The sequence below is a fragment of the Ruditapes philippinarum genome, unplaced genomic scaffold (assembly GCF_026571515.1).
Source record: "Ruditapes philippinarum isolate M1 unplaced genomic scaffold, ASM2657151v2 ctg1751_1_1_1_1, whole genome shotgun sequence".
Lineage (NCBI taxonomy): Eukaryota > Metazoa > Mollusca > Bivalvia > Venerida > Veneridae > Ruditapes > Ruditapes philippinarum.
Window position 1 is genome coordinate 97965 of NW_026856502.1, and position 26320 is coordinate 124284.

General features: G+C 32.3%; 3 protein-coding genes across 3 annotated transcripts in view; all 3 read left to right on the plus strand.

The window, feature by feature from the left end:
- Positions 1 to 26320, plus strand: part of LOC132746768 (uncharacterized) — a 39339-nt gene that overhangs the window by 526 nt on the left and 12493 nt on the right. The window lies entirely within an intron of this gene.
- Positions 254 to 4830, plus strand: LOC132746766 (probable E3 ubiquitin-protein ligase MID2). Its single transcript, XM_060736015.1, has 2 exons — positions 254 to 297; positions 1837 to 4830. Exon 2 carries the CDS (start codon positions 1849 to 1851, stop codon positions 3652 to 3654), a length of 1806 nt encoding a protein of 601 aa, XP_060591998.1. The 5' UTR covers positions 254 to 297; positions 1837 to 1848; the 3' UTR covers positions 3655 to 4830.
- Positions 12601 to 20012, plus strand: LOC132746771 (nuclear receptor-binding protein-like). The gene is made up of 8 exons (XM_060736022.1): positions 12601 to 12733; positions 13241 to 13296; positions 14067 to 14167; positions 14942 to 15072; positions 16765 to 16873; positions 17629 to 17679; positions 18066 to 18375; positions 19278 to 20012. The coding sequence occupies exons 1-8, from the start codon at positions 12601 to 12603 to the stop codon at positions 19389 to 19391; spliced, it is 1005 nt and encodes a 334-aa protein (XP_060592005.1). The 3' UTR covers positions 19392 to 20012.

A 26320-nucleotide genomic window follows, 5' to 3' on the forward strand; every position in this document is an offset into this window, starting at 1 on the left:
TCATTCAATTGAAAAATGCCTACAAAAGTAGAATTATAATCTTATACGAATTAATGTCAAATAAATTTTCATGATTTTGTACTTTCGGTTTCTACAACCACGATAATGCAGTGTTTACTTTTATATCTATGTAATTTAGATGGACGTTTACTCGATATATTGGATTAAACTTAGTCAACAACTTCAAGTATAATATAAAAATTGTTTACATTCGTAGGTTAGACCAAAATACCGTATCCGTTCTGTGTAATCTTACTATTGTGTTTGAAGTTCTTATCCGAAGTAAGACGTAATTATGTAAGAGTGTAAATATAACTTAACTCTACTTTAAGAAGCGAGGTTTACAAATTAATACATACGTATGTGAAACATACATCGTATATCGTTTATTCTACTCATTCTAATAATATAAACCTTGTAATGTATAAATAGAGGATACTCAAGATTTTTTCTATGAATACAGTATCAATTTTCATCGTGTGGTATGAAAATATATTCCACGAGTGACACGGTAACCCCATGTGAAATATGGTAATTTTCATATAACAAGATGAAAATAAATCCTGTTGATTATGTACTTTTAAAAGAAATATGAGAAAAATTGATGAAATAAAATGCATGTTTTTCTTTATCGTATTTTCACTGTAAAAAAATATTTTTTACTGCATTGAAACATATTTTCCGTATTTTCACTGGTGTCTTGCCGAACTACTATGTTTCTAAATTCTGCCTGCTTACACAAAATTCAAGGGAAAATCTTTCAAATTGTAATGTCAAGAAAAGAGAAAAATGTATATAATAAACAGAAAATTTAAGGTTTTTTTTATAAATACAGGATTTATTTTCATCTTGTTGTATGAAAATTATCATATATCACTCGTGGCTAATACCATTCTTGAAATATTTATTTTCCTAACACTCAGTAAAAAAAACCCTGTATTTATTGAAAAAACTTGAATAAGTTCTATATTATGTATAGAAAAGAACTTGAATTTTCTGTTTATTATATATTTGTTCTCTTTTTTGACCTTACATTTCTTAAGACTTCTCCTTCAATTTTGTGTATTGGTCGAATAAAGAAGAAAGTAATCGCAAGTTTTCAGTACAAAATATGGAAAAATATGTTTCACTCAGTGAAAAATAATTTTTTCAGTAAAATACGGAAATGAAAAAAAAATATATGAAAATACGAATTTTATTTCATATATATTTCTCAATACTTCATTTATAAGTATGTAATAAAATAGCGTGAAGAATGTGCTTATTGTTCCGCGTTTATCATTTTCACTTAGGAATATTAAAATGAAATACAAATTTAATAAACGTTTTGATTATGATTACGGAAACAATGTATTGTCACGTTTCTTTTTTTTCCCCTTTTTTTCGGCTAATAACCTTATTACGCATTTCATAGGCCCGGTATAATTCTTAAAAAAAAACAAAAAAAAAAAACAAAACAAACAAGCAAACCCCTAAGTGGTATCAATAACACTTTTCATGCATTACGATGACTGACTTTTTGTTAACCATTAAAATGTAGTTCATTTTTTTAAAAAAAAATCTTCGCGTTTATTGTTATTTTAAGAAATACGCAATTGTAAATCCATGTATGTGTTATTAGGTTTATATTTATTGATTGGATAAAAAATGGTATGGAATTGACATACTACTAGACAACTCAGGGCAATGAATAAAGAACCTATTAATCTAAAAATAAGAAATAAGATCATTGTACTTTGTATAATTTGTTTATTTGTTGTTAAAAGTTGATGCTTGCATCCATTTTGGTGCTTACATCCATATTATTATGAAATGTCATTAATAAATAAATTTCAGAACGAACCAACAATGGAAGTTCCTGGTAAACAAAAACCAAAAAAGACATTTTCTGTTCCACGGGGCTCTGCTGAGGACTTCTTTTTGTTCTGTATCCCGTGTGATAGAGATGGTGCCCGGGTACCAGCAAAAGGTTATTGTTCAACCTGCAAAGAACATCTTTGTGACACTTGTTACAAGCACCACAAGAAACAAACTCCATCACGTCATCATATTCTACTAGATCAAGACTCTATGCCAAGTACACCAAGTGTTCCAATCGTAAAAGAAGACGAATTTGATAGTTGTGTTGATCATGAAGACGAAAAACTGAAATTCTACTGCAAAGATCATGACATCATTGTTTGCAGTGTTTGTGTAACGCTGAATCACAGGTTATGTAATGTGGAATACATACCGAAACTCTCGAAGCATATTCTAGACAGTGAAGAGCTTAATGAAATAATGTCAGAAATGAAAGCACTGGAGGATAATTATAACTCACAGATAAAGAGAGTAACAGATGAGATGAAAGCTATTTCTCAAAACCATGATGAAGTAATAAAGGCGATTCGTCAATTCAGAAAAGAAATCAATATACGTCTAGAAGAAATGGAGAAACATGTTGTTAAAGAAGCAGACATCATGCTACTTAGACAACAAACGAAACTAAATGATTTATCAACAGGTGTACAAGAAATCACAGATAAACTGACTAAGAGACAAAAACGCCTTGATAATCTGATACACAGAAAATGCCTGGATAAACTGTTTGTTGAAATGAAAGAAACAAAGAAACGAGTTGAAGAAATGAGGATGAAGCAAAAACAATATAGTCGGATAGATGTTTTCCAGACTGTATCATTTGTCAAAAACAGTGATATTGTCGATATGTTAAATAGACACAAGCAACTGGGAGAACTTATTACAATGAAAACATCCATGGGTGAAAATGTTCCAGTGATAAAACCTGCATCAACACCGTCTGAGGATAAGACGCTAAATCTTGAGGCTGTTGAAGATATATATTTGAATTCTTCATCGGGAAACACACAATGTAACATAACCGGGATAGAAGTTATCAAACCCGACAAGATAGTTGTTTGTGATCACAGCGACAATAAAAATGTTAAATGCTACGATACAGTACAGAAGAAAGTTGTATCAGAGATAAAACTAGATAGTTCACCGTGTGATGTTGCAGCTATAACGGATGATAAGTTCGTCGTTACTGTACCTGGTGATAAAAGTATTCATTTCATGTCGCTTAGAAATCAACGCATAGTTTCTGATCGTAAGGTGAATATCAACGAGAGATGTTATGGTATTGCTTACAGCCAAGATAAGCTTGTTGTGTCATGTAATTTTGATCCAGGAAAAGTTCTAGTTCTTGACCTACAAGGTAAATTATTGCAAAGTTTTAGTGGAGATAACAGTCTGTTCTGTTTACCCTTTTATATCACCGTGAATACAGCTGGAACGTCTATATATGTTAGTGACTGGGGTTATTCTGTGACTGCTGTAAAACAACTAGACTGGCAGGGGAACGTTATAAATACCTATCAACCAGCACAGGGAGGAAACTATCTACGACGTATTTGTGAATTAGATGATGGTACATTTCTTGTTTGTTTTGCTCAAGATAGTGACGACAATTTAAGGAGAGTATCAGACAGCTGTAAGCCGTGTAAGATAAAGATGAATAAGAAGCTTGGTAGTTGGTTCCCGGGAGCTGTGGCATACTGTCAGAAATCTAGAAAACTTTATGTGTCTTATTCTGAAACAGGGCGTTATGATTCAAAACATCGAATAAAAATCTTTAAGGTTGATTGGTGTTAAGTTACATCATGATGAAAAGTATACATTAAGTTTGAACTTTTACACGTTTCACTGTAACAGTTGAAAGTTTTTATAGAGTTATTGTTCAAAATGATATTTATATGATATTTATGTGATTATGTCTTTTGAAATCAAAATGGTGGGCTCGAAAATATTCTGTCAATATTTTTAGTTAATTTTGTATAACTAAGAATAATAGGTAAATGTTTTTACTGAAATGTAGGTTTTAAGATAAATATTTTAACTGGACTAAGTCTGTGATCTCACATTGTTATCAATTTTTCAAAAGTGAATTCTATTTTATAGTTTATATAGTCCTAGATAAATTTAATTGGACAGTATAAAAAAATATAATAAAACAGTCTTAGTAAATTTTATTTGGCAGGATATGGTTTTAAAAATGTCATTAATTGACTTATATAATTTTTAATGGTCATATTTATTACATATTGGACAAATATATGTTGCTTCTGTATAAAACATCCATTGTTTAAGCCAATATATTGTATAGATAAAACAGATGTTCATGTAAATTATGTTGAAGAAAACAAATCGTTGATATACTGAAGTTAGTAATCTTTTGAGATTGTAAAGTATCAAGTGTAAAAAAATGACATACTTTCCAAGGTTAAATGATTTATAATGCTCAATTTTTCTTCTAACCATTTGTATTTAAACATTTTAGTATCGTTTTATTCATTGTACCACAATGTAACCTTCTGTAGGAAAAACATGCAATAGTTTGAATATATTGAGGTCATATTTTTTAAAATACAACAACCTTTTAATGAATGATAATTGTGTAGCTAGAGGGAAAAAACTCCTCAGTGCTTAAAACAGTAACTGCTGTGATATGGTCTGTGGAGTTGTCTCCCTAAGAGGTAAAAAAAAAAAGTCTCTTGTAATTCTTTTAGAATGGCTTTTCATGTATTTTATGTTTGTGTTTTACGTTTTATATGTAATTTTATGTATACATGTAAAGATGAGGCTGAAATAAAGAAATTATATATTTATTTTAGGAATGACTTCAGTACATACTAAGTCTTTAATAAATTGTTAAAGACGGTTTGTAAATTATGTTTGCCAATCGAATAGAAATTTTACTTATGGCACGTCCATTTAGATTTAAATTCCGGAAGAGTTATGTTGAATGTAATAAAAAAGTTCCCACTTCTTTTTCTTTCTTTCGTTTTTACTTTACTGTGCTAGTATATATACCCTTATGCACTTTAAAACGCTAATTTAAATGTGCCGTAGCTTTCGGCCTTTTGGCCTTCTTCAGCAGCATATTTTATATTAGTAATAAAGATTTTTGACAGGTTATATGGTTCTATATAAACGGTTGTTTGTAAATATAACCCGAGTAGCTAGGCGAGGGTTATATAACAAACAACCGTTTATATACGGCCATATAACCTGTCAGAAATGTTTATAACGAATTTATAATACAGCAAGCATCATTTTTAGAGCAATATAGCGATATTTTTTTATTAATCGACAGCAGCCGTGTAGTTAAAACTTTATAATACTGCTCGTTTGTAACGTCATTTTTCATTGGATAATCGTGACGTTTATATTATTAGTTATAAAGCCTAGCGGCTCGGGTTATATTTACAAATAGCCGTTTATATAGGGCCATATAACCTGTCAACAATCTTTATAACGAATTTATAATACAGCAAGCATTATTTTTTAGAGAAAAAAAAAAGATTTCTTCATGAATCGACAATAGCCGTGTATATAAAACTTTATAATACTTCACGTTTGTAACGTCGCTTTTCATTGGATAATCGTGACGTTTATATTATTAGTAATAAAGATCGTTGACAGGTTATATGACCCTATATAAACGGCTATTTGTAAATATAATATATATAATGCAAATAGCCGTTTATATACGGCCATATAACCTGTCAACACACTTTATAACGAATTTATAATACAGCAAGAATCATTTTAAGAGAAAAAGGTAAGATTTCTTCATGAATCGACAGCAGCCGTGTATATAAAACTATGTAAACGTCACGATTATCCAATGAAAAATGACGTTACAAACGTGCAGTATTATAAAGTTTTATATACACGGCTGCTGTCGATTTAAGAAGAAATCTCGCTTTATTCCTCTAAAAATGAGGGGTGGAAAATTGATATCTAAAAAAAAAAAATCTTATGAAAATAAATAAACAAGTCAGATGAACTTGAAAAAAATGAGCATACTATCATTTCAAGAAATAGAGGATATTGAATGAGTGTAAGTTCAATACTGAATTCATTGAACGAGTTGAATAAATTTATATTATGCGAGCCTGTGGCGAGCATGATATTATTTTATTCAACGAGTTCAATAAATCCAGAAATGAACTTACACGAATTTAATACAATATTTGCCACATACCAAAAATAAAGACTGCAAAAAGTGAAAAAAGCGTCATTTTTCATTGACGCGCCTATAGTATAACGCTAACATTCAGCGCGTCGTTACACTACGCGTTATAATATATGCACTGTTGTGCACGGTCGTGCAATACCATATTTACGGAGTCGCAAAATCGGCACGGGTGTGTGATAAAATAAAATTTGAGACAAATGTACTAGATATTATCTAAAAGTAAAACGATTCATGATTACATGTCGTGTGAGATTTTTTTTTTTTGTAAGATGCATGAATTGAAAGTGCAATTGCAATTCTTTGTTCATTTCGTAATATTTTAGTTTTAAATACATTTAGTCAAAACTAAAGGACAAAATATGAAAAATATGAAAAGAAAACCGATCAATTTAGTGTCTTTATTTTCTTTTGATTTAATGAGTTCGTGAAGTTAATCGGACTGCCGGAACACTTTTTGCTTAGTCCGGTTGTTCTGGTTGTTCAGGCTGACTTGAACTCGCTTCCTGATTAGGCTAGCCAGGGGTAATACTGTAAAACCTGTACAAAAGACCATTGGTTTATCTTTTTATATAATTTAATACTAATTAAAAACTCTATCTCCGGCTATTTCGTTTGATCAGATTTTACTGTATTATCTTTTGATAGCCGGCTCAGCCGGAGCAAACAGAACAACCGTACTAGGCAAACAGAACAACCGTACTAGGCAAACAGAACAACCGTACTAGGCAAACAGAACAACCGTACTATGCAAACAGAACAACCGTACTAGGCAAACAGAACAACCGTACAATTTCATATGTTCTTCTTAATGCCTCAAAAACTGATATGGAATGTTCTGAAAAATTAAGGCAGAACAAAAACTTTCAAGATTTTCAGCAAGATCTGAATTTAAAACAAACAAAAGAACCCAATGATGTTGATAATTTATTTGAATTTAATGTAATGAAATAACTAGTGAACACGGTGCATACATTCGTTAAGTGTGTATGTAATACTTTTTACTTTTATGTAAATATTACATACTTAACGATTAACGAAAATAAAAGCATATGTCGTGCTTTGAGGGTACCCATGTGTTAAAAAATGAGAGGGTACCTGTGATATAAAAATTCAAATGAAGAGAGGTAGCCCGTGCCGCTGCAAAACCGAAAGTAGGGTGTTTTTATGAATTATACATTTATTTTTGACAATGTACTGCCATTTGTCCGAAGATGATATGTATATGAACATAATAAATATGTATGATGCATATATAATCAAGCCACAGGTTCATTTCAGCCCGAAAAATATGTCGAGGTGATGGGCGAAGCAAGACATGTCGATTTTTTGTAGCTTATTGTTAAGTTGCAGTACATGAAAATCGGGCACATGACAAATCAGCACATAAATAAAACATCCTAGTGTTCCGTGGTATACATCTTTTCTACGTGACATACCTCCTTTCCTTATTACAATGAAATTTTACTGGATTGGTATCCATCGCTGGTTTGTTTTTAGCAGAGAATGACCTGTGCATGTTCAGAGAGGGTACCGTTTCAGCAGATTTCGCAAAGAGGGTACCGATATGGATATGCACCGTGTTTAAAAGTGCTGCAAAAATTAAAAAAGGGGAAAAAGACCAACCCCAAGTGGTTTTATGTCAGGGAAAAGATGTTTAAATTTCCAAATTTTTTCGTTGGTCTGTAGTTTCCCGAATGAAATTATTTCATTTTCAAGGTTTCCCATCGAGCTTAAAAAACCAAAAATGGCCCCTCAAAGATGGGCCGGGCCCAAAAACCCTAAATATTCCCAAAAATATTAATATTTTTCTATATTTTTTTCCCCCTTTTTTATTTTCAAATGATTTTTTTCCCCCGGAAAATATCATTTAAAACGTTTTATACGAAGAGATTTCATTTTATTGCATCAAACAGATTGCTTTTTGTTTTTTTTAATACGCAAATAAGCAAAATAATGCTAAACATATGGGATTTTGCTATGATACTCTTGCCTTAGCTTAAACAGAGAAATGTGTATTACTTATTTTGTTATTCCACTTTTGTAATGTATTTATGAGAGTAATGCTTTAATGCATTCATATCAAATCTTAAGAAATCTTTCTTTGTAATTATGCAGTAATGCATATAAAATGAGAGGCGGTACATTAAAGTAGTTTTTCAATGTAAGGTTGTAACTGGTACTTATTTGTTCTATGAATTATTTCCCCAATTTTTTTGTTTTTGTCAAATTATAGCTTCTTTAGTGCATTCCATATAACTGATTAACACAATAAACCAGGAATATGATAATTTGCTTCTGGTTATTTAATGAATTATTGTTCAAATTGTACCCCACCCACTATGAATAAAAATCTTGAGAAACTCTGACCCCTCGATTATACTGATTATATGGAATGACAATATTTACGTTAGTGAATAAACATAAGGTGATTTTCAAAGTGTGATACTATTACAGGTATCCTGTCAGATCTAAAAATCTGTTAAAAAATGTGTTAAAGCATGATTTTGTTGTAAGTTGACCTAAGGATTTGAAAAGTACAATGTATGCAAAACAACTACTGCTCATGTATTTATATGTTACACACCTTTTATGTCAAATGCAATGTAATTTATTTTTTAAAGTTTCTTAAATTGACAAAATAGTCATTTAAAAAGTTTGATATTTTATCTTCATAGATCATTACTCTGTTGACCTTCGGTTTCATGAAACATGCATAGTAGTCGGATAAAACATATTGTTTATATGAAAATAGTTCAGCTTGGCATTATTATTGTGTTTGTGTTATTTAAATTCCTTCTAATCGACCTTTTTCGAGTTGTGTGGTTCTGGTATTTCTTTTTAAATAGTGTATAATAATCATTTGGTTAAACAGTGTATGATTACCCTTTGGATATGTTACCTACTTTTAAAGATTACATTTTGACCTTTGATCTCATTTTATAAATTCATTTTATTTAGTTTCGCCCATTGTACTCTATTTCTTGTGGATAATATGTTGTATGTCGTGAAATTGCACGAGCATTTTACAAAGAAGATACCATGATCACTTTCGTATGAATACATCTATGGACGTGTCTTCACTTCCTTTAAGTGTACCAGTTTATGTAAAATTGAGAATTCTGCTTAAGCCGGTGCTAGGGGGTGTGGATTGTAACTTGCAATTACCACTACCGTTGTGTTCCTATATGACGACACAGTATAAATAAAATAAATCCCCGCCAAGTAAAATTCTAACAATTGTTACGGTTGCATTAGAAGAAATAAATAAAATACATACATGATCGTGTAAATATGTACAATTAAGGTACAGCCTTATTACCATAACCAAAGTACTCAATGCCTTAAAGGAAGGCAGAGCAACAAGAACATCACTTACCAAGACAGAAGACGAAATTAAAACAATTAAGAACGCACAAAACGTCAACAATGAAAATGTTGCGTACTCGAATCATGATAATTTGTAAAAGTCCCAGCATGAATTTCTGTAAAAAAATCTATATATTTTTTATTTGAAGCGTAAATATGTCTAGAAATGTTAAACAAAATTTAGACGCCGACAGAATTCAAACTAGTAATGTGGCTTACCACAAACCCTAGATGTTAAAATTATAGATATTGTAGATATAAACCTAAATCATTCATTTGACGCGTTCTTTAACGTTTCCAGATATCACTGTGACAACTATTGTGGTATCTTAATGCTCTAATCTGGGTCAGGTTAGGAAACCACCATGGAGAATTTTTTTGTTCATGTGACTGCTTAGTGTATTCATATTGAGGGCATTAACAGATAAATAAATGAAAGATTCAAAACGAAGACATGAAAATTTACCTGTGTATCCCTTTAAATATATCTGAATTACGACGACAGGACATTGTTAAATATTTACGTAATTATCATAGATTTTAGTTACTTTGTTATAGTTAATGATAGAAATATTTAAATTTGAAAACATTTAGAGTTTGTTTTATTTATTTTACGTTCACTTGGATATATTTATTCATGTTAAGGGCGGTAAGTGCTATTTAATGCAACGTATAGCTTCCGGTTGTGAAATAGTGGAAAGTCACTTAACATAAAATCTCTCTAGTAACAAATAAAAGTAAATATAAAGTAAACTAACATGGCATTGGCATTATGAGTGTAAAAATCAGGAAAAGAGAAGACCCTTGAGAGTAAGTTGATAATTCAAACTCAGTTTGATGGGGTCTGTTCATGAGAGACCATATCTCACGTCTCTTAGTACCGACTAAGTAGTATCCAATCCTCAACTATAAAAGTTTTGCAATCAATGATCCCGAAGGACCAAGTCGTCCGGTTAGCTCAATAGGTAGAGCGTTGGACTGTGAATCGGGTAACCCGTGTTTGATACCCGGACGGGACAGGTCAGTTTCGTTGTGATTGATCATGAAATAGTTTCTACGGTTATTTGCACTGTACCACTGCTCTATTATGTACAGAAGTTTCAGTTCCTTGCGAAAGTGAGGGCAACTAGTACTGGTAAACTGCTTGACAGCCTTTCCAGGAACGATTCGGTGGCTGAACTGTGCTGAAGCAGACTCGGTGTTCATGGACGGTACTTACTCTACCCCCCTCAGCACATAGTATTACTATCAAGTACTCGCCAGGGATAAGATTAGCTATTTTCGTCCAATTGAAAGCTCTTCTCAATTCCTCCCATGAAGTTAACACCAAACTTGAAACAAAATGCTCAAAATCATACACAGGAGCTGTCAGTAGGACAGAGTACTCGACAATTCTCAGTGCTTGATAAAATGGAACATAATATTGTAAAAAAGCTTGATACAGTGACCTCCTCTGATTATGATGGTGAGCAAGTGTGCAAGGTCTCAAAGCGATATGTCGATGGAATTTTGAAATTATCTGAGGTGGTAAAGTAAATTCAAAGTTGAAAAAAGGGGCATAATTCTGTCAAAATGCTTGATAGACCTCCTCCAGTGTTCAAGTGGAGGGCATAATGGTAAACAAGTGTGCAAGTTTCAAAGTCATATGCCAATGGACTTTGAGATGGTACACAAACTTTAACGCCGACGCTCGGGCGACTAGGATAGTTGTCCTTATTCGTCAAATAGTTGAGCTAAAATGAAACTGCCCTCATAATATATATATTTTCAATTCACTCAATATATATTTATATTTATATAATATTTTATTCATAATTCAGATCCAGTCTAGCAGAAAATTCTCTTACTGTAAACTGAATATTAACCTACCCATTTTAAATGTTCTAGCAAATTATATTTTACATTTTAATGTAAATATTATATCCGTCATCAATAATGGCAAAACTCCAAATATGGTTCAATTGTAGATTATCATATGTTAAGACAAGTGCTACATGTCAGACAGCACGCTCGAATATTTAAAACCAACAGCCTGCATAATAAAGAAATTCTCTTATTCATAAAGTATTATAACTTTTTGAAATAAAAACATGTTAGAGGGAAGTAACCTACAATAATGATCTCAAAAGATGTGTTTAGTTTCAAGTGCATTACCTCAATGGTTGTGGAGATAAATCTTGTCCGAGAAATTCTGTAAGTTAATGAATATATATTATTATTTCCTAATAAATGCTTAGCTTATGGGTCTTGAACAGTGACCTACAAGTATAAACAAAATCACATTTGAAGACTAACAATGAATGTTTATGGCTAAGGAGAAACAAACTTGCAAACAAATCCTTAACAAAAGGCTAGCACAAGTTCAACGCAAATACCGAATTGCAGGTCAGTAAATTAATTCCTTATTGTGTGCATAAAACAAATAAAAGAGATATTTCAACATTTAGACACACATGCAGAGCATTTTCTATGAAAGGTAAGATGTCTCATCACTAACCAATTAAATAAAATTGTTAATCTTTTTAATATCACTATTATAATATAAAACAAAAATGTATTTAATTTAAAGTTGACTCCCCGTTCGTAATACCCCACCCACTTTGTATATGAATTACGATCAATAAAACACAGTTATGGCATAGTTCGCTTATTCTAACTTATTCTAAATATGTGTAGATATAGTTTTAAAGCTGTATTAAACGAAATCATGAATGTGTTTTTCAGTTTAAACAAGAATAAAACTAAAAAGTTACACATTTTCAGAAAAGGACACCCAGTTTGCAACATATTTTGTCTTCTTTCGTTTAAATTAGGCGATGAAATCTAGAAAAAAAATCAATTATGTCAAAATTTATAGCATGAGTAAGTTGAAAATAAGAAATTTTATGCAAAATTTCAATTGATTTACAAAACTGTAAAAGGAAATAAGTCAACGTAAATATACTAGAATATTTAAGGATTTGGCGGCCATCTTTGACGCCATCTTGGATATCTTAGCTTCGCATCGGGGTTGGGCCAAATGAATATCCATTCAAGAAACTAAAGATCCAGACGAACATTTTGGTATATGAAACTTGCTGTTGGCTGACATAGACCACTTACCCTTCTAAATAGGCTAGTAAAATGGACTGATTTGCAGCACTATAAGTCCAAACTAGTGTACTTACAAACCCTGAAATTTCCAGTCATACATGGTAATGCCCAGTGCAGTTACGTTTCTTCATTACTATATCTTGTTTACAGTTGCTCCAGATGCAATGCACCATGTGAAGACGTACCGGGATGACCTGAAGAATATGCATGGTGTCGCACCTGAATATGGATGTTAGTGATGTTACACCTATATGAAATCAAGAGAATGGACGTTCACTTCTTAAACCTTTAATATTTCTGTTTAGAGGATTAAACTAATTAATATTTTTTCCGGATTAGATAAAAACATTTTCTTTTTAGGATTCTGGATATGTAACTCAAAAAGCTTGTATATCCATCCAGTTTGACTTCATTTATTTTATGTACTTTATTATGCAAATGAAAATATTACAAATATTGTTTAAAGTTAAAGCTTTTATAGTAAGGTAATGTACTAGAAATTGTTCGTAAATATGTTATTAAAGCTTACACAATTTTATCATCAATGCATTTTGTTTATATTTATACTAGAGGACTTTAAGAACAAATGCCTGTTTTAATTATATGGGTTTTTTACATGAAATATGAATTACGGAAGGATTCCATCAAATGTAATGTTAACATAAATATCTTTAAATTTCTGGGCACAATGTGTGGTGATCATATATTATTGTCTGAGAGTTTTATTCTTCATTTCAGCTGGAAATGTGACAACTGCTGTAGATATTTATTCATTTGGGATGTGTGCTCTAGAGGTATGATATGTACATATTTTGGGCTACTTTAACATTATTACTGACATAAGTTGCTCACATAAAATGACTGCTGTCACATTCTGCTAGAATATATGAATTCTTTCATTTTACTGAGATATCCAGCTAGCTTGCAGAAAGCTTTTGATTCTTACATGGATTTTGACAGAATTATGACCCTTTTTTGTACTTAGAAAATTTTACATTATTCATGCTCTTGATTTGCTATCAAGCACATAAAATAGCCGAGCACACTGCTGTGCAAGAGCTAATAGTGTAAAAGGCAAGGAAAATATCTTCATGACAATTGATCTTGGATGTTGAATCTAATGGAAATTGTCTCTCACTGCTGATGAGATTAGCAGTCAGTCATTTGCGAAGAAATTGGTAATTACTGGTAAGTTATTCAGGAAAACCGAATAAGTGGATCGTCCGCTGAGGTACGATCATATAATGTGTTAAAATTGGATTGAAGTTAGAAGAGAAACAAACAAGCAAGGTTAAAGGATAATTTTCCCTCATTGGTAAGAGATGGAATGTCCCAGTATGCCCAAGTACATCACTGAGTCTTTTAACTGAAACAAAGAAAAGAAAAAAAAGGAAGCTCAAGTTCACACAAAGTTTTAGATTTATAAGCTAACGAAGAAACATATCATTATATTAATTCTAAAATTTCACTCTTCAGGTATATTTTTAGACTTTCAGAAATTTTGTATTAAAAATGTATGGAGTGGCTTGTTTTATAAAAATGATAAAATAATTTTTTTGACTAGATGGCTGCCCTTAGTATCCAAGGAAACGGGGAGAGTGGAAATGTGATCACAATGGAAGCTATAGATAAAACACTTCAGTCCATAGAAAATCCACTTCAAAGAGTAAGATTCTTCTGCTTTTATGTTGATAAGTCATGGTATTAACAATTTACTCACTTATATTTATTTATGTGCAGCTTTTGCCATTCCATAAAAATGGTATTACATGGCTGTGTATATATTTTGATGTTACATGATTTGAATTTTACAAATACATGCTAAATGTTAGCGTTACACTTTAAAAATTTTTAATGCTGCAATGAAAAAGTGATATTTTCTATTTTATGTATGTGATAAATAGAATATTATATTCAAGGAGGTTCATTGCTAAATTTATTGAAATTGTTAAAATCATTCATTATTCATAGCTTGTCTGTTTAGAAGAAATAAGTGGAGCTATAATGATTGCTGCATTGTCCCTGTTGTTGTCCTTGTGTTTATTCATTGTCATGCAAAAACTTAAATGTAGACCATTATCAAAACATTTTAAAAGTTATCAAGATAAATGTTAATGTTTACTTGATTGACAATGTGCATTTGTTAGACAAGGGGCTTAATAAAGAAAGTTATATTTTTGGAGTGAATTTTTGTCAAAAGTGGTTATTTTAACAGACATGTGTAAACGTTGCATGTGGTGCCCTTGTTCACATTGAAAATAGGTCATTGGCAGCTTGTATACATATTTTTGATAAATGCAATATGTTGACATTGTTGGTAGACACCGACAAGTTTTGTGTTCATGCTTGCCAGTGTATTGTGTATTAAATAACTCACCATTGTTAGTAATTTTTATTTAAAATAGTGGAAATATCTTGTTATTTATGTTTTTCTTTGCAAGATTTTCTAGAGAAATGTTTAGAAAAAGATCCAGAGAAACGCCCTACTGCCAGAGATTTGTTATTCCATTCAGTTTTATTTGAAGTCCATTCATTAACATTACTTGCCGCCCACGCCATTGTAAATAATGGTAAGTTAATAAATATCTTTCTCAGTTTTTGCTAGTTTATATTTAAGCCCCCTAAAACAACCAATAAGCATTTCCAAAACCAAAGCAGGTAAGTCTATGACATGAATTTAGGGTTGTGAAGTATAGGTATGTTTGTTGGTAAATTGGATCCATAATATTCTAGAATTTAGAAATACTCGTAAAGTGGCGAAGAAAATTGCCAGACATATGTATTTGGAAATCATTATAAGAGTTTGTAGAATTGTTGATAATAAATCGATATTGGTTTCATCAGGGACAGGGTTTATGTTTGAACATAAGGTAGTTTTGGAATTTATCCAGCATAGAATTCAAGCTATATGTTGCCCCTGAAAAATACACCCAGACGGCTATCTTAGTATTCGCAAAAAACACCATTTACTATGATTGCAGTTTATAATAATGTATGTTTCAGTGTTTACTAATATCATTTTATGGTGGCTATCTAACTTTACTTGTAGAGGAAGACCCAGCTTAAACACTGATAGATGGGCAAACCTACAAATTACATGATTTGATTACATACTTACTTTAATAAATTTCAATGTACTGTATTGATATTTCGAATTTTAAGCTCCACTTTTTTTTGAATAAGAAAATATGAAGAGCTGTTGTCTTGACCCTCTCATTGGCATCAAAGTTTATAAACTTTGTTAAGTCCATTTTCATAGAAACTATAAACACTTTTGAATTAAAACTTGGTATACATGTTTATCATCATGAAAGAATGACATTTTAAAAGGAGGGGAGATAATTCTAAAATTATTTTTGGCCAAGTTATGCCCCTTTTATCCAACACTAAGAAAAGTGGAGTCTGCTGTCTTCTGACAGGACTTATTAGTCCCCTACCGGTTTACCGGAAGGGACTTTAGGTTTACCCTCCGTCCGTCTGTTCGTCCGTCTGTCCATCCGTCTGTCTGTCAGTCCGTCCGTCCATAAAACTGGATCCCGCGATAACTTGAAAAGTACTGAAAATATTTTTATGAAACTTGGTATATGGATAGATGGCAGTATGGAGATTATGCACGTCTTTTTCTTTTCTTCCTATGTTGAGAATTCTGGTTGCTATGGCAACACATAGACTGAAAATATGGCAAATTTTACACATAAACTGAATCCAGAGATAACTCAAAAAGTACTTGAAATATTTTTATGAAACTTGACATATGGGTAGATAGCAGTCTTGAGATTATGCATGTCTTTTCTGTTCTTCCTATTTTGAAAAAATATCAGTTGCCTTGGCAACAAATAGGCTTAAAACATGGCAAATATAACAATCTTTGTGATTAGTCAAAAAGAGCTGAAAATTTTTATGAAATTGCATCTTTAATTCAAGAGTTATCTCCTCTTTAAGAATTTTGCTTTTAAAATGTTATATTTTGGTAACAGGGATGTTTCTTATATTATTTTCTAGAGTGTCCTTCAGTCCGTCTGTCTGTCTGTTCATAAAAAACTGTTTCCTGTGATCACTTTTAAAGAACTTTTCCAACAAGTTTACTTAAAATAGAGAAAATTGAAACATTAGTGAATGGTCAATGGCCCTTCAGAATGTTGATGGGGTTCTAACCGGTAGGGGACTTATGGATTGCTTGCAATACTATGATAATTGCTTGTTTAACAAGATACTTGACCTAATTATGACTTTCATATATTGAATGTGTCAATTAATTTCAGCCAAACTTGTAGAAAATATAGCTGAAGATACACATATATTAAAATCAGAGCCAAAGAAAGTGATAGCTGAAGTAAAATACAAGGATGACCAAGAACCAACTTTAATGAAGTAGGTAGCTTTATGTTTGATTTACAGACCTTAGGTATATGGCTTTGAGTTATATAATCATGTTTGATTTACAGACCCTAGATATAAGATTAAAATTTTTTTGACCGTGTTTGATTGAGAGACCTTAGACTTTTATGATTTTGAGTTATATAACCAGTTATAGTCCCTCCTTCAATGATGTGGTTAGCAATAATATGTTGAAAGCTGTAAGCGTACTGAATGATTTATGAAATACTGGCAGGAAAAAACCACAACAACAAAACAACAACAAAAAACAAAAAAAAACAACCAAAAAAAAAAAAAAAGAGAAAAAACAAACAAAGACTGGAAGAGAAACTAAGGAGCGCTTTTGATATGAATGAAATATTGTAATAGTTGTTACAGTTGTTTTAAAACATAAAATTAAATAATTTTAATTTAATTATATTAAAAAAGTAAATACAATTGTTTGTTTGTTTTTAGATAAAGTTTGGTGATATATAATCAATATGTCCTTTGCTCTACATTCAAAACCATTTTTATCAAAAGAAAGTTGTAATTGGGGGGGGGGATAAAAAAATTTACTGCAAGTTAACATGTGCAGTATAACTCTCCCCCCCCTTCCCCCCTCCCCCCAAACACTATGAATTATGAACCAGGTATATGCCAATATCTTGCATTTTAAAGTTTTGAAATTCTTAATACTACATATATAAATTGATTCTTGCATGTATTTGTTCCTCTAAAAATAAAATTTTATTTACCTTTATTTTCAGATTTTCGCATGTGCAGGGATTAGAGCTAGAAAAATTCTTAGAAGATGTAAAGTAGGTGCAAAGTTTGCTTAAAATATTTACCCAAAATGATAATTATCTTGTTTAAAGGTGTTTTTTTCTCTCTCACTTATTTCTCTCTTAATCATTATGCATCTTTTAGTTAAGGCATTTTGCTGATAGTCAAGACTATTGAAACTGAATAGATAGGTACATGCTGCTAAAGAAGTCATAAAGCTAAAGTAATCATACTTTCCCACTGTTATCACATGATTTGCTATCTATGGCTTGTATTGTTAACTTAAATTTAATACAGGGAAGTCAAAGCCTAGGTCCGTGAAGCCGGTTCATAGGCTTTGCCTACTTTCATATTAATTGATTATTGACAAATTTATACAATTTTTTTTTCAAACTGTTGAATTTTGTATTCTTACTTGCAGGAACGGAATTTATCCACTGACTGCGTTTGACTTACCACAGCCACCACCAAATACACGTCAAAGGCCAATAACTCCAGAAACTACGGAACAGGAGAAAACCGAGACTCCGGAGCCAATGGACGTCGAGGCAAGACGTGTGACTAACATGACGTGCCAGATAAAGCGTCAACAGGATTCTTTGTCATACCATCTTGTTCTGATTCTTCGCATGGACGATAAAATGAATCGTCAACTAGAATGTGACTTCGGATCTGAAGACAATGCCTCCATTCTTGCTGAAGAGCTTGTCCATTATGGATTTATAAACGAAGTAAGAATTTGATTCTTTCTATGCCTTCAGAAAGGGGCTGGAGGCATATAGATTTGCCCTTGTCTGTCTGTCCTGCTGTGATGCTTTCTGTCTGTAGACGTTCAAAACAATGGAATATGGGGCTATCTGTGCTCAATGGATTCTATTTTTTGTTTCCCATTGAAGGTCTTCCTACATCTGCGGATGTTTCTTAATTCAAAATTTTACCATCTCATGTTTAAATGTTGAATTCTGCTTAAGCCGGTGCTAGGGGGTGTGGACGTTTGTTTGCACTTTACAGAACCGTCCATGAACAGGCTCAATAAAACTGAGCCTAAAACATTTTCAATTGTGTTGTGTTAGACTTTATTTAGGAATTTTTCCTACTTAACACTGAAGATGTGCATTTATTACATACTGAACTTCTACATACATGAATAAGTTTAGACATATTTTTAAAGTTTTATGTTCAATTATGAACCAACCTATATTGATCAACACCCCTGAGCCTGCTAACTAAATCATGCTGGTGCTTTTTTGTGAGGAAATTTGGCTATGAACAAAAGATGGGCTTATACCCATAACCTCAAACTAATTTCTACATTTTAAATTTATTTTTTATATCTAACATGCCTTTTAAAACAAAGAAATAAAACTTTGATATTTGATGTAAGAAGCATTATAAATGTATAGAAATATTTCCTTGTTTAAAAAGGTATGTTAGGTATGAAAGTTAATTTCAAAATGAAAAAGAATGCAAAGGAAGAGGTGTTCTTCTGCTTTAATAATTGTATACAGGAATTTTGGATATTTACCAATGTAATTTTTGTATTGAGAGAGCATTTTACTGTTTAAATTAAAAAAAAATGTGTACTGGATTGGAGATATGCTTTGTTATTATATTTGTTTATTTTGTATTACAGCAAGATAAAGATAATTTATCAGTCTTCCTAACGGATCATCTGCGAGATGCAACACTAGTCAATGGAATACCTGAAGACATTACCCCACCACAAGTGCCTATCACTGTTTCTTGAAACTCAGTAGCCAATCAAATACTGTCTTTCATTTAGCCATTCACATCTCTTCTGACAAGAGAACAGTCTGCAAACGACCAATCAGTATGATGTTTACTTACAGATTACTTTTGGAATATCAACTTTTATGATCTGGACATTACACATGATGCATAATCTGCCATATTAAATATATGCATGTTACAGATTAATGTGCTTATGTATAAGATTTATACGATATCATTGTTTGATATCTGATACATCCAGATGCATTTCCATATTTGAAATGTACAGTCCTCGACTGCATTTAAGCCATTGGACAGTTCAAAAGTTTGTTTCAGTCTTGACCAATCAGATGCTAGATAACATTGCTAGATGGACTGGTTGGCTAGCTTGCCTCTATGCTTTATACTTTTGACAAATATGGTAAAACAAGACACAATGTTAAACCATTGTTTGATACACTATGTGTACTTATTAATCTACAAAAGAACAGACATGAAAACAAAAGCATGTTACATACCTTCTGATATGCTATGTTTGAAAATATGAATCTACATAAGGATTGATATTCTCAAAAATGTTTTCTGATTATGTTCAAAGTCGTATGTATAACAATGAATAAAGATCTGTTAAAAAGGATGAATGAAGTTGTTGCAGATATGATGTATTTCCTACAATCTTTTAGTAAAATCACACGCAAAAATCACATCAGTTTGATTTGATATAATGTCATGTTTTGTATATTGACAAGAAGACTTGGTTACATGTATGTAATTTTTCTGAACAGTTTAATTGTTGTTTCATTTTTCCTGAAAAAGATATGTTTTTAGCTCATCTGAGCATATGCTCAGGGTGAGCTATTAGGATCACTCTTCGTCCGTCGTCCGTCGTATGTCGTACGTCGTCCGTTGTCCGTTCACACTTTTCAAATGACATCTCCTCTGAAACCATAAGGCAGATCATAATGAAACTTCACAGGGATGTTCCTTGTGTGAAGCCTTAACAAAGTTGTTCAAAGAATTCCATTCCATGCAGAACTCTGGTTGCCATGGCAACCAAAAGAAAAAACTTTAAACATCTTCTTCTAAAAAACCCAAAGAGCTAGAGCTTAGATATTTGGCATGAAACATCTTCTAGTGAGTGTCTACCAAGATTGTTCAAATAAAAGCCCTGGGGTCAAAATTGACCCCGCCCCAGGGGGTCATTGATTTTCTCTATATGCATATAGTAAAAACTTTAAAAATCTTCTTTTAAAGAACCCAAAGAGCTAGACCTAAGATATTAAGCATGAAACATCTTCTAATGAGTGTCTACCAAGATTGTTCAAATCAAAGCCCTAGAGTCAAAATTGGCCCTGCCCCAGGGGGTCATTGATTTTCCCTATATGCATATAGTAAAAACTTAAAAAAATCTTCTTCTAAAAAACCCAAAGAGCTAGAGCTTAGATATTTGGCATGAAACATGTTCTAATGGATGTCTACCAAGTTTGTTCAAATAAAAGCCCTGGGGTCAAAATTGGCCCCGCTCCAGGGGGTCATTGATTTTCCTTATATGCATACAGTAAAAACTTTAAAAATTTTCTCTTAAAGAACCCAAAGAGCTAGAGCTAAGATATTAAGCATGAAACATCTTCTAATCAGTGTCTACCAAGTTTGTTCAAATAAAAGCCCTGGGATCAAAATTAGCCCCGCCCCAGTGGGTCATTGATTTTCCCTATATGCATATAGTAAAAACTTAAAAAAAATTCTTTTAAAGAACCCGAAGAGCTAGAGCTAAGATATTTAGCATGAAAGATCTTCTAATGAGTGTCTACCAAGTTTGTTCAAATAAAAGCCCTGGGGTCAAAATTGGCCCAGCCCCAGGGGTCATTGATTTTCCCTATATACATGTAGTAAAAACTTAAAAAATCTTCTTTTAAAGAACCCAAAGAGCTAGAGCTAAGATATTAAGCATGACACATCTTCTAATGGGTGTCTACCAAATTTGTTCAAATAAAAGCCCTGGGGTCAAAATTGGCCCCGCCCCAGGGGTCATTGATTTTCCCTATATACATAGAGTAAAAACTTAAAAATCTTCATTTAAAGAACCCTAAGAGCTAGAGCTAAGATATTTAGCATGAAACATGTTCTAATGGATGTTTACCAAGTTTGTTCAAATAAAAGCCCTGGGGTCAAAATTGGCCCCGCCCCAGGGGTCATTGATTTTCCCTATATACATAGAGTAAAAACTTAAAAATCTTCTATTAAAGAACCCTAAGAGCTAGAGCTAAGATATTTAGCATGAAACATGTTCCAATGGATGTTTACCAAGTTTGTTCAAATAAAAGCCCTTGGGTCAAAATTGGCCCCGCCCTAGGGGGTCATTGATTTTTCCTATATTGCATATAGTAATTAAAAACTTAAAAATCTTCTTTTAAAGAACCCAAAGAGCTAGAGCTAAGATATTTAGCATGAAACATGCTCTAATGGGTGTCTACCAAGTTTTTTTCAAATAAAAGCCCTTGGGTTAAAATTGGCCCTGCCAGGGGGAGGGGGGGGGCAAAAGTCATTGTTTTTCATTATTTGTGTATAGTAAAAACTTAACAACATGAAACATCTTCTAATGGGTGTCTTCCAAGTTTGTTCAAGTAAAAGCCCTTTGGTTTTAACTGGCCCCGCCCTGGGGGCCTATGTACAGGTGAGCGACCCCAGGGCCATCATGGCCCTCTTGTTATTGACTTCATGACAAATGATCTTAGTATGGAATATTCCAATTTGTGAATGTAGAAAATTCCTGCGTTATCCAGAATCATTGAACAGTAAAGGGGGCTGTGTGACCAGCATCTCTTGTTCTGTTTTTGTTAACTTATAAACAGAGTGTGATAAATAATGATTTACTAAGACCGACCCCTCCCCATAAAATTGAGAGATTACATTTAGGTAGGACACTGAAATAGAGATATAGCCAGGTACATAATTATTTTGTTCTGGCATTAAACTTGCAATGTTATTGTTAAATCAACTGTGGCCATATTAATTAAACTATATAAATTTAAAGGAAAAAAAGTTTTGCATGAAATTATAAAACTGATAATAGTTTTTAATGTGTTAAGTGTCGAGTATTCAAACACGCTTAACGCTATTCCACTATTTATCACACAGGGTCATGAAATGCATGGTTAAACTATATATGCACAGCAAATGACGTCAAATATGAACTTCATTCAGGACCAGGTGTGATTTAGTTGAAAACTTGATTTGCTTGAATGATGCCATATCTTTCATATAAAATGTTATTTTTTTCTGTCTCTAACAATGTGCATATATGATATATATTCACATAAGAAAGGTTAGTGTGTATTTAACTAGGAAGTAGTTTGAATCATAAAAAACAATTATGTATTAGTAGTACTTTTATTACAGTATTAGTTAGTCATGTATTTTTCTTACATGTATGTAATTATTTTGTTTGTAAAGTTTTTATTTCCTTTTGTGAAATATATTATATTTTGTTATTATACCCCCACCACAAAAATGTGGGGGGGGGGGGCTATAATGGATTCGCTTTGTCGCGTCGGTCGGTCGGTCCGTCCGTCCGTCTGTCGATCCATCCGTCTCCATTTTCGTGTCCGCTCTATAACTCCTATACCAATTGAAGGATTTTCTTCAAACTTGGCTCAAATGTTCACCTCAACAAGGGGATGTGCAGAACCCATATTGCCCATGTGTCAGTTCAAGGTCAAGGTCACAATTGAAGGTCAAATATCAAACACAATCAAATATTACACAGTATGTCGTGTCCGCTCTGTAAGTCCTACACTACTTGAAAGATTTTCTTCAAACTTGGCTCAAATGTTCACCTCAACCAGGGGATGTGCAGAACTTATGTCGCCCATGTGTCAGCTCAAGGTCAAGGTCACAATTGAAGGTCAAATATCAAACAATTAAATATTACACAGTATGTCGTGTCCGCTCTGTAAGTCCTACACTACTTGAAAGATTTTCTTCAAATTTGGCTCAAATGTTCACCTCAACAAGGGGATGTGCAGAACCCATGTTGCCCATGTGCCAGCTCAAGGTCAAGGTCACAATTGAAGGTCAAATATCACACAATCAAATATTACACAGAATGTTGTGTCTGCTCTGTAAGTCCTAAACTAATTGAAAGATTTTCTTCAAACTTGGCTCAAATATTCACCTCAACAAGGGGATGTGCAGAATCCATTTTGCCCATGTGTCAGCTCAAGGTCAAGGTCACAATTGAAGGTCAAATATCAAACAATCTAATATTACACAGTATGTCATGTCTGCTCTGTAAGTCCTACACTAATTGAAATATTTTCTTCAATCTTGGCTCAAATGTTCATCTCAACCAGGGGATGTGCAGAACTTATGTCACTCTTTTGCTTGCTTAAGGTCAAGGTCACACTTTAAGGTCAAAAATTGACTTAGAAAATAGTCTTAAATTTTAATATTTATTTGAATATTTCTAAATCTAGAAAAGGTATTTGCTTGAAAATTAAAATATTTTTGAAGGGTCACAATTCTGATATGCTGTTCGTTCAAGTTTCATAACTCTGTATTGCATTTTACCAAAGTTATGCCCCTTTTTAAGTCTTCAAATTTACATACAATCAAATATTAGACAATATGTTGTGTCCGCTCTATAAATCCTATACTAATGGAAGAATTTTCTTCAAACTTTACTCAAATTTTCACCTCAACAAGGTTATGTGCAGAATCCATGTCACCTTTGTGCCAGCTAAAGGTCAAGGTCACACTTGAAAGTCAAAAATTGACTTAGAAAATGTTCTTACATTTTAACATGTACTTGAATAATTCTGAAACTAGCGCAGGCAAATGCTTGAAACTTAAAAGATATATGAGGTGTGGCAAATAAGATATGCAGGTCAAGTTTCATTACTCTGTATTGCATTTTGACAAAGCTATGCCCCTTTTTAAGTCTTCAAATTTACATACAACCAATACTAGACAATATATTGTGTCTACTCTATAAATTCTATACTAATGGAAGAATTTTCTTCAAACTTTACTCAAATGTTCAACCAAACTGGGTGATGTGCAAAACCCATCTTACCCTTGTGCCAGATTAAGGTCAAGGCCACACTTGAAGGTCAAAAATTGGCTTATAAATAAAATGTTTAATACATTGGGAAAATGAAAGGTTATTTGTAACTGTTTCGAACATGATTTGATAATATATATTTATACTATTACCTGTACAATTTGTCTTTTTTTCACCAGAGATAATTTCTTTTTATGTATTTGTGCCACATAAGTTATTCCCTTAACCACCTTTCCAAGTGGTCATCTGTCAAGGACATTGGTGGGTGTATGAATCGCATTCAGCGATAGTTCTAGTTATTACTGTAGTCCAGCATACATTGCATGAAAATTTTCTTTTCATAGATGATTTAAATAAGTTCACTGTTTCTTTTCATCGATGATTTGAATAAGTTCACTGTATGAATTAGTTTTAATTGATTTTGATAATTAGAGTGAAGATTTTCAAGGCTTAAGACATTACTTGTAAAGTTTTTTTTATGTTATTCTCAAATAATTTCAATAATCATACTCTTTAACCATTTCAAGATTGCCAAAGTCATTTTAATAATTAGCCTTGTATAGAGTTGAAATATCTGTAGACAATTTCCTGTAAAGTTGGTGTCTATCTGATCATTAAACTGTCGAGTTACAGGCAAGTGAGACAGGGACATCATTTATTTTAGTGCCTGTAGTATTTTCTTTCTTAAGTGCTATATTTTGTTAATTTTTTTCTGATGATGACAAACAAAGATATGGTCTAATTTGTATATATTTGTATAATTTATATATCAGTTTTCATTGAAATGCAGAAAATTATTAATGAAATGAAAAAGTTATCTTCCTATGGTAAATAAGAGGTTTTGATTCCATTTTATTTTGGTATCTATCTGGTTTTCAAATCTATGTAAAAAGGCATTGTGGCTGAGTGGTTATAGTCGTTGACTTCAAAACACTTGACCCTTAACACTGTGGTTTTGAGTCCCTGTAGTTAATTCTTTCATATGAGGAACCTATCCAGCAAACTTGTGACATGTAACATCAATGGTTATAATTATTGTTATAATTGGGTGTCTGCATAATTTAGGTCAATATATGCAAGGTAAGTCACTAGAGAATGTAAATTTTTTGTCCATCATGAATTGAGGGATCTTAGTATTTCTTGACACAAATATTCACCATCATGAGATGTAGTGTTGCGTAAATGTACTAGGTCTTTATGTCAAAGGTCAAGGTCACACTTGTATATAAATTACACTTGGGAGGTCAGAGGGAAAGACATGTCCATAGTGAAACTTTAACATTGGGAGATTAATGTATAACTTAGTATAACGCAATTTCAGCTCCCTTTGATCAATGCTAAGGTCACATACAGATAAGAAAAATGTGGGAATTGATCATTTATTATGGATTTAGAGAGTATACTGTAAATGTTCACTATTGTGAGACTAAGCATTTGTGTTGGCTTATTTTGTGACAAAAGTGCAGTCTTGTAAAAATTTGTGGTCAGATTTTAGATTAAAAAGCTGCCATGAAAATATCTAATATAATTGCTTTGTACACATGTATAGAAATTATGTTCTAGTTATTTTTCTTTCATCTACTAATGTTTCAAATTATTTTTGTCAGATTTATTCTGAAACTTATTTGACTTTCATTAATGACATGTTTAAATAAAATGCACAGAAACAAATGTAAGATTAAAAAAATTGAAACTAGTCTGTGTATCTCGTTTATGGCTTCCTGACACACTTGCTCACACATTTTCCAGATTTTTGTTATTTAATGTTGTCAACTTTAGAATGTTCTAGTTCTGTGTGAAACCCAAATCATAAGTTAAATATTGATAAAAATGAATCAGTTAAAAAATGTGCTGCCATAAAAGATTTCCTACAAAAAAAATTC